The sequence below is a fragment of the Sturnira hondurensis genome, unplaced genomic scaffold, assembly GCF_014824575.4.
Source record: "Sturnira hondurensis isolate 20B ecotype Veracruz unplaced genomic scaffold, ASM1482457v3 Scaffold0003801, whole genome shotgun sequence".
Lineage (NCBI taxonomy): Eukaryota > Metazoa > Chordata > Mammalia > Chiroptera > Phyllostomidae > Sturnira > Sturnira hondurensis.
Window position 1 is genome coordinate 3575595 of NW_028076432.1, and position 16213 is coordinate 3591807.

Here is a 16213-nt window from a genome sequence, read left to right on the forward strand (position 1 = left end):
GCAACAAATGGCCTCAAACTCTGGAAAAGAACAGTAGCAAGTGAGTGTGACTCACATGTTGGCATCAGATCCCCTCTCGGCACCTCTGTCAGGCAAAGAAAAAAGGAGATCCCATGAATAGCATCTGAAAATAGCAGTTACTGTCACTCCTTAAAAGATACAAGCATGGCTGGGGACCAGCACCGTTGACAATACTTGGGTTTTGGCAGCCCCAATTATACAAAGAGAAAGAAGATGACACTGAAAAACTTTGCCTCTGATGACAGAAATTCCATGTCCAGATTAAAGGCAATCCTGGACCCACTCTCCTCTGTGAGGTCACAGCACCCTTGGAATTCTGGGTCCAGTTCTGACCACCACATTTTAAGAAGGACACTGAGCAGCATGAGAAAATCCAGGGGGGAGCAATCAGGATAGGGAGTTGAAGAATAGATGAAGAAACCCTATAATTGGTCATTGGTATCATTCTCAATCTTTCATTATTACAAGTAAGACTACAATAAATATACTTAAGGCTAAATGTTTACAATTATCCTAAACTGTTTTCTTGAAATAAATTCTTAGCAAAAATATTGGCTCAAAGGAAATAAAAATTTTAAGGCCTTTGCAACATCTCATCGAATTGCCTTTCAGAGGCAGGGCTGGGTAGAGGGGAGAGAAGGGAGAAAATCTGGCACAACTCTAATAGCATGCAAGACAAAACATTTTAAAAAGTACCTTAAAGAAAGGAAGTACCCATTTATAATTCTACCAATATACTAGGTAGAATCCAGAAAAATATCATGTAAAAATTATTTGCAAATTTACTAAGAAAATTTTATTACTGTAGGTGTTTCAAAAGTTCCTTCCTAACTCAGAGACTCTAAATCCAAGTATCATCCTCTGGCATGGAAAACACAATCTCTACATTTCTCTAAGCATTTCCATAACAATTTTGTTAGCAAAGAGTAAATAAATCTTTCCAAAAAATGCTGAGGTCATACCAACAAAACCTCAGCACTACTCCCATATTTATTCAAAGGCTAGTAATTAAAAAAGAGATATTCATATACTTTTATTAAAGATCTGTAGGATAAGCCCTGGCTGGTGTAGCTCAGTGGATTGAGCACAGGCCTGCAAACCACACAATCGCAGCTCGATTCCCAGTCAGGGCACATGCCTGGCTGGCAGGCCAGTTCCCAGCAGGGGACTCATGAGAGGCAACCATACATTGATATTTCTCTCCTTCTTTCCTTCCCTTCCTCTCCAAAGATAAATAAATAAAATAAATTTAAAAAAGATCTGTAGGATAAATAAAACTTATGTAAATGCTATGTTGAATCCTATGAAATTGCCATGCTTATAAGTCAAACAGTCAAATATTGGCATATTTAGTCTAAAGTCATATAATACTTCAACTTAAGCCTGATAATTTGCAGACATTACCCACTTTTGAGGGCAAGCACTCAGTCAGTTGATTGTTTACTTGGAGACCGTGATCTAATCAGACAACAAGAAGAGTCCCTGCCAACCACTTCCACCCAAAATACTCAACATGAAAGTAGCCCCTGTACTATATTTCTATTTATTGTGTGGACACTAACAGCGTCTTTTCAACAATTTCTACAATAAGGTATTGCTTAAGGCCATAAATTCAATTACACGTGGACAGCTGAAGTTGAGGCTGCTAGTACAACTATTGAATGTTCCCTGAAGTCAGGTACTTTCCCTACAGTGATGCAGGGAGAAACACAATGACAGTCCCCATTTCACACAGGAAGAAAGAAGCTTAGAATTTAAAAACTGTGAGTATAGGTTTTAAACCCAGACTTTGGCCACGAAGTCCTGATAAAACAAACAATCTCTCTGCCAGATATATGATAACAACAGGTAAGCACTGATTCAGTGCTTAGTATACACCTGGTCCTATTAAATTCTCTTAATGACCCTAATAAGCATTACAATTACTATGATTCCCATTTTTCAGATGAGTAAATTAAAATACACAGTGCTTAAAAGATCTGCCCAAAGCCACACAGCCACAAAGTGGAAGAGCTGGGATTCAAATAAGACCCCCTGTGATGCTTCCATTCCTAAACCAGTACACTACACATACTCAACTTTGAAGTTACAGGTTATGAGACAAATAACAATACAAACAGTGCCTAAATATACCTGAAATCTCATGCTTAATGACATTTATTTTTATTTTCCCATTACATTCAACACTCATAAAAACCGATTTTATATTAGTTTCAGGTATTCAGCATAGTGGTTACAAACTTAGGAAGTGAATTCCTCTGTAAGTCTAGTACCCACCTGGCACCATACATAGGTGTATTCTATGCTATTGACTATATTTCCTATGCTATATTTACATTCCTGTGACTATTATCATGCTTAATTTTTAAATAAATTTGTTTTATTTTTACATAGTCTTTGTATTTTTCTACGTTTATTTTTTTAGGTAAAAACTTAGAAAGAATTCTGTGGCACTATAAAATAATAAAACTTTTTATTATGCTATATAGTAAAAAGAGAACTGTAAAACATTAATGTGAGACTCAAGAATAGCATGAAATGAACATATCACTTTCTATTTCTAAATCACTTTCTAATTCTCAGAACAAAAGTAAACATTCATGAAAAACTAAAAAACAGCATTAGATGTCCATTTTAGTAATTGTGGTTTTTCAGAGTATAGAAATACTGCAACTTCTGGCCAAGATGGAGGCATGGGCATATATACTTTTGCCTCATTGCACAAACAAAAAGACAACAACCAATTTGAAAACAAAAAACAACCAGAACTAACAGAAAATCAAACTGTATATGAGTCTAACAACCAAGGAGTTAAAAGAAGAAACATTAATCCAGACCAATAGAGGGTCAAGACGAGCAGCCAGGGTTGAGAGGATGAGTGGCAAGGTAGTGGCTAAAGGACTGGGTTGGGCAGTCCCACATTCACTTGCAGATAAACCGGGAGAAACAACTGGGGAGTGAGACAGACTGTGCAACCAGTATTCCAACACGGGAAAATAAAGCCTCAAAACCTCTGACTGGGGGTTGTGCTATGGGAGAAACTCCAAGCCTCACAGGAAAGTTTGTTGGAAAGAACCACAGGGTCCTAGAACACATACAAACCCGCCCATATGGGAATCAGGACCAGAAGGGTCCAATTTGTTTGTGGGTAGTGAGGGAAGAGACTAAAAGCTGGCCAAGAGCTAAGGAAGGGGCATTGTTCCCTCTCAGAACCCTTCCTCACATACAGCAACACAACCAGCAATGTGGCATGACCCACCTGGTGAGTACCTAAGGCTCTGCCCCTCACTACATAACAGGCACACCAAGACAAAAAAAAAAATGGCCCAAATGAAAGAACAGATCAAAGCTCCAGAAAAAATACAACTAAGTGATGAAGAAGTAACCAACCTATCAGATGCACAATTCAAAGCACTGGTAATCAGGATGCTCACAGAAATGGGTGAGTATAGTCACAAAATAGAGGAAAAAGTGAAGGCTATGGAAAGTGAAATAACGGAAAATGCACAGGGAACCAACAGTGCCGGAAAGAAAACTGGGTCTCAAACTGGTTTGGAACAAAAGGAAGAAATAAACATTCAACCAGAACAGAATGAAGAAACAAGATTTCAAAAAACTGAGGACAGGCCTAGGAACCTCCAGGACATCTTTAAACGTTCCAACATCCAAATTATAGGAGTACCAGAAATAGAAGAGGAAGAGCAAGACATTGAAAACTTGTTTGAAAACATAATTAAAGAAAACTTTCCCAATCTGGCAAAGGAAATAGACTTCTAGGAAGTCCAGCAAGCTCAGAGAGTCCCAAAGAGGTTGGACCCAAAGAAGCACACAACAAGGCACATCATAATTACACTGCTCAAGATTAAAGATAAGAAGAGAATCTTAAAAGCAGCAAGAGAAAAGGAGACAGTTACCTGCAAAGGAGTGCCCATAAGACTATCAGCTGATTTCGTCAAAGAAAGCTTGTGGGCAAGAAAGGGCTGGAAAGAAGTATTCCAAGTCATGAAGGGCAAGGACCTACATCCAAGATTACTCTATCCAGCAAAGTATCATTTAGAATGGAAGGGCAGACAAAGTGCTTCCCAAATAAGGTCAAATTAAAGGAGTCCAATCATCACCAAACCCTTATTATATGAAATGTTAAAGGGATTTATCTAAGAAAAAGAAGATAAAAAATATGAACAGTAAAATGACAACAAATTCACAATCATTAACAACCAAACCTAAAGAAAAAACCAAACCAAACAAAAACAAACTAAGCAAACAACTAGAATAGGAACAGAAGTCAGAAATGGAGATCACATGGAGGGTTATCAAGGGGGAGAGGAAGAGGGGAGAATGGGGGAAAAGGTACAGGGAATAAAAATAAATGGCAGGTAGAAAATAGGGGGAGGTTAAGAATAGTATAGGAAATGTAGAAGCCAGAGGACTTATATGTACAAAGGGCATAGCACAGGACTTGTCCATATAAGACACAAACAAATGGAAACATATACCATGTTCATGGATTGGAAGAATTAACATCATCAAAATGTCCATACTACCTACCCAAAGCAATTTACAGATTCAGTGCAAGACCCATTAAATTACCAATGGCATATTTCACAGACATAGAACACTAACACTTCAAAAATTTATATGGAACCATAAATGACCCCAAATAGCAGCTACAATTTTGAGAAAGAAGAACAAAGTAGGAGGGATCACAATACCTGATATCAAATTGTATTACAAGGCCACTGTAATCAAAATAGCCTGGTATTGGCATAAAAACAGGCACATAGATCAATGGAATAGAACAGAGAGCCCAGAAATAAATCCAAATCTCTACAGTCAATTAATATTCGACAAAGGGGACAGTAACATAAAATGGAGTAAAGATAGCCTTTTCAACAAATGGTGTTGGGAGAATTGGACAGCCACATGCAAAAAAATGAAACTCGAGCACCAACTTACAACATACACCAAAATAAATTCAAGGTGGATAAAAGACTTAAATATAAGCCGGGAAACATTAAAGCACTAGAGGAGAACATTGGCAGGAAAATCTCAGATATTCCACGCAGCAAGATTTTTACTGATATGTCCCCTAGAGCAAGGGACATTAAAGGAAAGAATAAACAAATGAGATCTCATCAAAATTAAAAGCGTCTGCATGGCTAAGGAAAATAGTATCAAGATAAAAAGAGAAGCAACAGCTTGGGAAAACATATTTGCCAATGATACCTCAGGAAAAGGTTTAATCTCCAAAATATACAAAGAACTCACTTGACTCCACTCAAAGAAGACGAGCAACTCAATTAAAAAATGGGGAAAGGACTTGAACAGACAATTCTCCAAGGAGGACATACAGAGGATCCAGAGACACATGAAAAGAAGCTCGATACAGCTAGCTATCAGAGAGATGCAAATTAAAACCACAATGAGATACCACTTTACACCAGTCAGAATGGCTATCATAAACAAAGAAACAAACAACAAGTGCTGGAGAGGTTGTGGGGAAAAGGGGACCCTAGTTCACTGTTGGTGGGATTGCAGGCTGGTACAACCACTATGAAAAACAGTATGGAATTTTCTAAGAAAACTAAAAATGAATGTGCCTTTTGAACCAGCAATTCCACTATTAGGAGTACATCCTAAGAACCCTGAAGCACCAATCCAAAAGAACCTATGCACCCCGATGTTCATAGCAGCACAAATTACGATAGCCAAGGGTTGGAAGCAACCTAGATGCCCATCGGTAAGTGACTGGATCAAAAAGCTATGGTACATTTACACAATGGAATTCTATGCTGCAGAAAGGAAGAAGGAGCTCCTACCCTTTGCAACATCATGGATGGAACTGGAAAGCATTATACTGAGTGAAATAAGCCAGGCAGTGAAAGACAAATACCATATGATATCACCATTAACAGGAATCTAAACAACAAAACAAACAAGCAAGCAAAATATGACCAATGACACTCAAATATGGAACAGGCTGACAGGGTCCAGAGGAGAGAGGGGAGAGAATCACAGGGGAAAAGGGGATGCATTCACATGAACAAGTATAAAGGACACATGGACAATAACTAAGGTGGGGGACGGAAATGGGAGGGAGGTGGGGAGCACTGGGCAGGGCAGGGCTGGGAATATAAGACAGAAAACTGTACTTGAACAAGAATTAAATAAAAATAAAAATTTTAATAAATAAATAAATAAATAACTGAGATTTGGAAAAGGCAGGTAACATGTCCAAGGTTGAGTAACCAGATAGGGTTAGAAGTCAAGATTCCTTCCTAGATTTGACTAATTCTTTGTCAGTGGGATTCATCTGATGTTGAAAGGCACAAAATTCTTGCACACAAAAATGAAAAGTATGTTATTAAAAGTGATTAAAAAACATTTTTCTGTTACCTTGATTGGCCACGCAGGCAAAGGCTGTAAAAAGTCAGACTTGTAAGGGTAGTCCACCATTGCCAGATTAACCCAGGTTTCAGAGATCCACTCTTTCAAGCGCTGAACATCCTGAGAATTTGTTAACGGAGTACATAAGTGAAGGGCTTGAGAAAGCCAATGCAAGCCAGTACCTGAGAATAAAATCACAACGTTGACATCTAAAAATCACTGTGCAACATAAGCTTTCACAGATTCTTCACCTGATATTTTAGAAAATTCAATCTTTTATACCATTTCTCCAAGAATACTTTTTCAACATCAGTAAGACATTTTTAGAACAACTGGATAATCCTTGATAGATAAGCTGCCTATCCTCATAGAGCTTACCAGAATTTATATTCTGAATTATTCCCTGTTTTATACATACTATTGAAATAAATAAATAAATAAAACACTGTAAAGCAACCAATTTGAAGGCACAAACTACAACTGAATTAAAAAAAATGGATGTTTCTGACAAATACGCATTGAGCAAAAGACAGCAGACACAAAATTACATAGTACACAATTTCAATGACTAAAAAATCAACAGCAAGTATAATTAATTGATGGTTTTAGAAGTCAAGATAGTGATTAGCCTGGGAAATGAGTGAGTAAATAGGGCACAAGGGGACTTCTTGACTAGATAGTGATTAGACTACACATTTCCTTTGTGAAAATTCATCAAACTATGCATTTTGATTTGTGTACTTTTCTGAGTGTTGTATTTAAATATGCGTGTCATACTCAAATAAAACATTTATAGAAAAAGTAGGAAATACTGAATTTGACAAGTGAAAGACTGAAAAAAATCATGATTCCATTCTCTTAATTAAAGCTCACCCGTTCTTGTGAGTCGATTAATGGCATCCCAGGAACTGCGGATGCTCTCGGAACAATTTGGGCCACTTTTCCTAAAATCTGTAGTTACAATTTCCATAAATACACCACAAGGTACTATATCCTCAAATTGCCAGATAGGGGCAGAGGCTGCAAGAGCTCTAAATGGTAATAAAACACGGAAAGAGAAAAGGGAAAAAAATGTAACTATTCAAAATCAAGTTTTAAAATTGACACTGATATTGAAAAAAATGATGATAAAATAATTAATAGCTGTTAATGAGATAGAAACTAGAAATCTCAGTATGCTAGTACAGAATGTGTTTTTAAAATAAATCTGTAGGTTTGCCTTGACAACCATTTAGAAGTTCTCGTGTTCAACATAAATGCATTTACCCAATCACCACGTGAGGATACTTCATCCTGAACCAGGCTGCAAGCATGCCACCGTAAGAGCCCCCCAGGGCAATGACAGGTTGATTTTCAACTCCTGGGATTGTCCTTTTCAAGTGTTTAATTAACTCTCCAAAATCAGCCAGAGCTTGTTCTGATGTCAGAAAATTCAAGTGTCTGGAATCCTAAAATAAATAAATAAATAAATAACAAAGAACAACAACAACAAAAAGTAACAAAGAACATAGGTATGAGTGTGCACATAATAGCATCTTAGGCATAGTGTAGATCCAGAAAAAAGCCAAATTCATATAAATTTTCTCCAAATAGAATTTCTAGCTAATTGAGTTAAAATGTCTGTTCAAAGCCACAGCAATGCTGATTTAAAGCGATTTTAGATTTGTGAAAAGGACATAATGTATTTTGCATTCAGATATAATTTCTACTAAATGCTATTTACCAAAGACCTTGTTGAGGTTATAAAAACAACAAACTGTAAATAACATATAACAGCAGATGTAACGGGATACAATGTTAAGCTTAACAGACAACTGCTATATTATAACTTCTATTTCAAATCTGCAAACATTTAAAATGGCTAACACACAGGCAAAGGTAAGCTACATCCTATGGAAAATTGAAGTAAGAATCACTAGCAAAAATAAAATTCACTCTACCAGAAAAATTACTGTCTGATATACCAACAACTGAAACAAATTAGGATGACTATTGTAAACAAGTATAAAATTAGAGTAAAAACAAAGAAAGAAAATAAACAGCCCTGGCTAGTTTTTTTTAGTTCAGGGGACTGAATGAGGGCCTGTGAACCAAAGGGTCACTGATTTGCTTCCCAGTCAGGGCACATGCCTGGGTGCAGGCAAGAGGCAACCACAAATTGATGTTTGTCTCCCTTTCTCCTTCCCTTCCCCTCTCCCTAAAAATAAATAAATAAAATCTTAAAAAAAAAACCTGTGGAGCAACTATTTTCAGGCATTATAAAACAGCAACACGAGACACAGAGAGCTCAGAGGACACTCATAAAGTAAGTTCCATGATCACCTAGGTCTCTGCCCAGGGGCAATTTTCCCACTGCAGGGTAGGGAGGTGAAGCTCAAACTGAGTCTTGCTAAGCTAGGAAGACTAATGAGGAATCTTGCTAAGCTAGGAAGACTAATGAGGAATCTCCCTTTAAACGGTGAAGCCTAATTCCTCTATTTTTAAACTTGGGCTATACTTATTGCTTCTAACAAACAGAATGTGACAGAAATGCTTTGTGACTTCCAATTTTAGGTCCTAAAAAGCACAGTAGTTTCACCTTGCTCTTCCCATTGTCAACTTTGAGGGAAGTTGGTTACCACATTAAGAGGCTCCTTAAGCAGGCCTTTTTAGAAACCCAGGGGGAGACAAGCTGAAGCCTCTTGCTAATGTCCAGTACCAGTCTGTCACTTACGTGGACCCTCCATGAGAGGAGAGGGACCTCCTGCCCCAGGCAAGCCTTTGGATGACTGCACCACCAGCTGACATCTTAATTTCACATGACCCCCTGAAATAAAACCACCTGGCTGAGTCACTCTTAATTCCTATGAGATAATAAATGTCAACTGTTGTTTTAAGCCGCCATGGTGTGAGGAAATAGGTACACACTAATTGATAACTGCTATGGCCGCATACCTCTACTGGGCTACCCCTATTTGGCATGCTTTGGTCTCACCACTCTGTTTGACTCCTCCCATCATTTGTCACATTGGATCACACAGTTCCCATCATTCCTCTGTGTGTCAGCTACGCCTTCCGCCTTCTGAGTTCTTACCTCCCTTCTCACTGTCTGTCACTACTCCTCACTTTGTTTTCACAGCACTTGTATTCTTGAGTGAACATTTTTTCCAATTCTGGCAAAATATTTGTAATATCTCCCAGGTGACTGATGAATTTGTTAGTACACAAAGAGAAGAAGTTTATCACAGAGAGCTCTTAGCTCCATTTTATTAACAAAGTATGAAGCATAGGGACCTAAGACAGGAGGTTATGTTTGTATCTGCCATAAGCTGACTACTTCCCAATGGCTTCAGGACTTATCAGCTCCCCTAATCAGATAATTATGCAAAATAATGAGTTAAACAATAGATTTTCCCATACAGCCCAACAAATATCAACAAGTTGTTCTCCTTTTCATTTACAAAATAAGAAACTTTCATTTATTTATAATACAAGATAGTAAAGCCTTAGAGAACAAAAATTTCAAAAATTTTAAAACAGGCAGCTGAGAAAAATAATTGACCCCCAAGATCTTCTAACTCAGAGTTTCCCAAAAATACGGTATATGTATACTGGTGGTATGTATAATGTTCTTGGGTACTATACATTTTTAATTTCATGTGTTTTAACATAATTTAGAAAAAATAACCAGTATATGAAACCCTTAAGGTAGTGCTAAGTTTATAAAGTGAGCTGTTTAAAGAAAAATATTATGTAAATAATAGTACAGATGGCAAAATCATATAGCCAGAAGCACAAGGATATTACCAGAATGACTCAGTTGAGGAAAAGTGTGCCAGTTTATTAGGTGTAAATCACAGGAATATTATATAAAGCCTTTGTTAAGGTAGTGCTAAGGCTGAAAAGTGAACTGCTTAAGGGAAAGCATTAAGTAAATAACAGTGTAGATGACAAAATCACATAGCCAGAGCACAAGGATATCACCAGAACAACGCAGCTGAGGAAACGGTGTCCTGGTTTATTAGGTGTAGAGTCTATGGCCAAGGCCCAAGCTCCTTGTAAGAACGGGAAAGGCCAAAAGGGAATCTAAGTGGCCAGCTGGCCTCATTGAATCATAGAGATTGTCCTTAATTGACTAAAAACACCTTATTAAACAAACATTTGAGCTCTCATATATTTCCTAGTGGTAAATAGGATTATTTAAGTGTGTAATTTACTGATGTTTTAGAAACAATGAAGAGTTCTCCCCACAGTCTCTGCAGCCATAGATTAAGACTCACCTGGGAAGACTAGCCTCATCACACTGATTTAAAGACTGATCAATGTTAGAAATAATAAGAATGTAGTATTAAAAAGTCTCAATCTGTTCAGAATGTAAATAAAGGTGAAAGATAAAATACAAATTATTGAAATTTCAAGCAGTACTAGTTAAACCTATTATTTATTTCTTATAGGGGGATTGTAATTAGAAAAAGTTGCAAAATTTAAAAAACCTTTAAACTTAAAAGTAAACAGTATATTTACCTTGAAAGAGTTGGCACCAAAAGGTAGAGACTTTCCATAGTATCTGTGTTCAGCAAACACCAACATAGCTTTCAGCTCCTCAGCCACGTCCCACATGAACCCCTAGGAAGAATTTACAAATTCAGAGGATAAAATCAGGATATGAAAAAAAATCATTAAACCCTTTGCAAATCATATGAAACAGATGTTAAATCAGACCAAAAGCTGCTAACAACTGCATAATTTATATGCTAACAACTGCATAATTTATATTTATTCTACAGATAAATGACATAATTGATGTTTCACTGTTGCACATGAATCTTACACTGTAATATAATGAAACAATTAAAAATCACTCCAAGGTGCTGAACCATGATTCATTCCAACACTCATTATTCTGACACTGTAGCGATAGAATCAACATTCTGTTTAAAATAGTATTCAAACTGTACTGTGTGCCATACAGTCTAAGAAAAAGCTGAGGATATCTAAGTCCACTGACTACTCTTAGACATTTACCACATAAAAGACAAAACAGTACAAATAAGCATACTGGACTCATTTGGGTTTTTATATTAATCTTACTTACATGAAAAGAAATAGTAACTAGCAATAGCTAATAAACTGCTTGCAATGTGTCAGGCACTGTTATAAACTTTTTATGTATAGTATCAATTCAGTTAATTTCACAACAATCGAAGAGCTATGCATTTTGATTATTCCCATTGTACAGACAAGGTTGCTGAGGCACAAGAGTTTAGGTAACCTGCCACAGTCACACGGCTAGAAGTGGCAGCACTAAAACTCACACATGGGCGGTCTGGCTCCAGAGCACAATCACCCAGGGTTGTAAGACATTTTTATTTCCACACACACTGCTGCTCATTAATCAGTCACTGCAATTTTTCACTCACATCAGTGGTGTCCTCAGAATGTTCTCAACAAAGCATTCTAGGCAGCCAACCACCATCGATTAGATTTAGATTTAGCATACATTAAAACTATTTGTCATCCCTACTGCATCCCTTTTGGCTTTTAATTTGCTGCTCCTCCCTAACAAAGATTAAGAAACTCTAAAAGTTTTTGTTTTGATCAATAACGACAATTAAAAGAGCTGTATGTGTGTAAAAATGGAGAATTTAACCTGATACCTGTGATGATCTCAATAACCTCACTTCTCCTCTCAACACCCCACTCATTCCTGCCCTTTATCTCTAGACCCTGTACCACCCAGCTCAAGGGCATCATCCTCTGCCTGCCACAGCCTGGCGGGGCTTTTCGCTCCCTCCTCTAAACACCACTGTGCTATTAGGTACAGATCTCTATTACTGAGTTGCAGTATTTGCTTACATGTGTGTCTTACCCTTATCAGACTATGAGATTATTAAAGGTAAGGACCATCCATCATAGCAGCCAGACTTCTGTGGACTTGACCCCAGACACTGAGAAGAAGCAATATATTTGAACTGATTCACATTGTAATAAGTGATTATCTGCCTTGACTTTAGGGGTATCTTTATTTTTCAAAAGAAGTTCATGTAATGTAATAACGTTTAATAACATTATACACTAGGATTGTGCTGGGAACCTGATTCTTTAAGCACCTAATAACTATATAAGCTAAACATTCTTATTATACCCATATAACAGATGAGAAAGCTGAGGCACTGAATAAGAAACTTGGCCAGAGTCACACAGCATAATGGCAAAACCAAAATGTGTACATTATCAGAACCTTATTCAAACCTTATCACTAGCCTGAAGTCTTCACTCTTGACTACTACGATATTCTGCCTCTCAATAAATGAATGTCCAGAATATGTGAATACGTAACTGGAACACTTTAGTAAGTGTGAAAAGGTGTGCAGGGCTGGGAAAGGACCAGGATCTGTCCTTCCATGATCTGGCTCTATCTAGCCAGTCCTCTGGAATGCTCCTCCTACACCGTCTATTCCCTTCTACCACTTCTGAGGTCAGACTCCCCAACCAGCCTTCAGTTCACTGCACTGCCAGTGAGACCAGCGGGGGCTGGGAGAGGCAGAAACAGCCCCCAGCCTGTGATACAGAAGAACAGGAGCTGGGGACATCCCTGGACTGGAGAAGCTGCCCTGTGGCCTTGGCACAAAAGGGAAGTCACACAGAAAGAGACAGACAAGGCCGACTCTATTGTTTCACAGAGTACCAGGGCAGGCATCTGACAGAAAATAAGTTCAGATTTCACTCATCTCTGATCTAAGAGAACAGCTATCCTAGCTTCTCATTTCTCAAGGAACTGTTTTATTTCCAAGTAACTTATTTATACCCTTAACATTCCTAAGGAAATAACAGAAATGTGGCAGACAATAACACAGTATAACTGAGTTCATATCTTTGATTTCAATTTAGTTCAGTTCAACATTTACTGAGACGTCCTGAATACCAGGTACAATGTCAGACATTTACAGCGGAGAAGACAGGACTCAACCCCCACTTTAAGGTAATTCACATCTAGGTTTTTGGTAGAATGGTCACATTTCCTAGTCACAGCCCTGGCACACATCATGTGTCCTTCTAAGTTCAGTGTTGTTAATGAATTCAAGTATTATTATAAAAGATAATAGACAATATAATAAAGAAAGCAAGCTAACAACTATACCATCTTTCACTCTCATAAATATAAGAAGAATGGTAAAACAGAAAAGCTAAATTAAAACATAGCTACAGCTTTACTTTTCTCTATTCCTATTTGAAAATTAAAATTAAACTGAAATACAGAACGTGCTGACAGGGTCCAGAGGGGAGAGGGGAGAGAATCACAGGGGAAAAGGGGAAGGACTCACATGAACAAGTATAAAGGACACATGGACAATAACTAAGGTGGGGGGCAGAGATGGGAGGGAGGTGGGGAGCATTGGGGGGGCAGGGCTGGGAATACAAGAAAGAAAACTGTACTTGAACAAGAGTTAAATAAAATTAAAAAATCTTAAAAAAAAGAAAATTAAACTTGTATTTTTTTTATTTACATTGGCTTTAATCAGGTTTTACTCATTCATTGATTTAACAAATATTTATTGAGCACGTACTATATGCCTAGCAGTCCTGGACTCTGGAAATATAATACTCAACAAAGATACAAAAATTTGTGCCTTTGTAAAATAACTATATGCCATAATATTTCTGTTCCCATTTCTCTCATATCCTTGTTTACTCTAGAAAAAGTTGGAATTCATAAGAAAAATCTTTTAAAATTCAATTGTCCAAACATACTATTTCATTCTGTTCATGCATAATTCTTTAAGGCTGAACATGCAGGCTTATTGGGTATCTGTATTTATTCTTCTGTGAACTGCCTATTCACGCTATTTTGCTGTTTTTCTATTAAATTTATTTTCTTATTGTTTTTTAAAGAACTTCACAATTGAGTACAGTAATATTTGGTCATATATACTGCAAAATATCTTTCTAGTTCATAATGATAAAAGATAAACAAAGCATAGGAACTTTATAAGCCTGTACATACCGTATTGTTGCAAAACCAGATAATGTCCCCTTCATTACCAGTGTAGAAAAGCACGGACCCGCCCTCTTTCTGCCAGTGCTGAGAAGCTACTAGGTAGCGCTGTTTAAAGGTTTTATCAGTCTTAAATCCAAAATGATCAACCTATGACAAAAACGAAACAGACAAAACACATATTACAAGGGAAAGTGATTAAATGAGATCAACAAAAAGGAAATTAAATTTATTCTTTCATTAAAATCAAACTATGCTAAAAAAATTACAAAAAATACAAAAAATTAAACTTCGACTGATTTTATTATTAGTAGCAATATCAATACTGTTATTTTCTTTATATTATAACATAAAGTAATGCTATTGGTTGTCAAGATTTTCAGTACAAGAGTAAAGATACAACTATAAAATCAATTTGCTACTTTAAAACACAATAATGTTAAAATTGAATGGGAAATACTGATGTCAACCTATTAATTTTATAAAATTTTTATTGAATTTATTGGAGTGAGGCTGGTTAATAATTATGAAGTCTTCATGTGCACAACTCTGTAAGACACCATCTGCATATTGTGCTGTGTGTTTACCACCCAAAGTCAAGCCTGCTTTGATCTCCATTTATTTCCCTTTTAATCTCTTCTACCTCCCCCTTGACCCACAATTCCCTTAGTAATCACCATATATTATCTGTGTCTATGAGTTTTTGTCATTTTGTTTGTTTGTTTTTGCTTAATCTCTCATCTTTTCCATCTAGGCCCTCAAAACTGTCAGTTGGTTTTGTATATCTATGAGTCTGGTTCTATTTTGTGAACCAATTTTTAAAATACAGCTACCCTTTAACTGAATTTTCTATATTCAAACTATCAATATCAAAATTAAAACACTGACAAGGTCTATAAATGCTGTCACTCCAGTAACACTTGGTATTTTAAGGGCCAGCAATCTGGTGTCTGACCATCGCCCACTAAAAGGAACAAGGGCTCATTTGTAATGTGTCGACTGACATTTGGGACAAGGAAGCTACGAGATAAAGCTATATGCATCTTGCCGTTCAAGTGCTCAAAAAGTAATGGATTTATGTCTAACAGACATAGGAACCAACTACAAGAGACTATCATTGAGTAAAGTTTAGTGAACTGAACAGAAAACAAACTGAATGCAAGTAAGAATTATAATTGATTAAAATACTCAATTTACGAAAATCCTTAGTTCCTAAGGATATCAAAAAAGAGAAAGCAAGAAAAAGATTCATTTGCACCATATAAGATGTATACTAAACCAAATCCTTTGAAACTGGGAATAAAAAAGGTAAAGAACTCAACATTTAACCTGCCTTTTTAACAGAATTGTATTTCACGATACTAAACAGTCCCAGTTGATGAAAAAGAGTCCTATTTAATCAAATGTCAGCTATTGTAGAAGGAATGACAGAATTAGAAAAATGATAGTTTTGTGAACCCTAATGAAGTTACTGATGCAGGCAAAAATTATAAAACAGCATTAAAAGCATTAGGAGGATGGATGATAGAAAAATAGACATTCATATTAGTGCCAAAGTTGTATCATAAAAAGTACTGTCTTTTCACAAAGGGAACCTGTACCCTCACAACATAAGGGTCAGACCGTCATCACCTTACTCTACTGATCAATGTGAGTCAGCGTCACTGACAGGCAGGCAGGGGCTATGTATCGCTTCACATGGTACAGCACAAAACACAAATCACCTAGGATGAATTCCTGACAAAAATGTTCAACTGCATCTTGCTTCAGCCTTTAGATCTAATCTCCAGTTTCCAGGAAATACACGGGGTAAAGAGTAAGCTGAAGACA

At 36.9% G+C, this 16213-nt stretch overlaps 1 protein-coding gene across 3 annotated transcripts in view; it reads right to left on the reverse strand.

Annotated features, from left to right (window-relative positions):
• PRCP (prolylcarboxypeptidase) overlaps positions 1-16213 on the reverse strand; it is a 73726-nt gene that overhangs the window by 14584 nt on the left and 42929 nt on the right. For all 3 annotated transcript variants that reach the window (XM_037042828.1, XM_037042827.1, XM_037042825.1), the window contains 5 exons: positions 14393-14533; positions 10912-11013; positions 7675-7856; positions 7282-7439; positions 6418-6590 (listed from right to left, as the gene is read on the reverse strand). In XM_037042828.1, coding sequence (XP_036898723.1) covers positions 6418-6590; positions 7282-7439; positions 7675-7856; positions 10912-11013; positions 14393-14533 — 756 coding nt within the window. The remainder of the gene's footprint in view (positions 1-6417; positions 6591-7281; positions 7440-7674; positions 7857-10911; positions 11014-14392; positions 14534-16213) is intronic.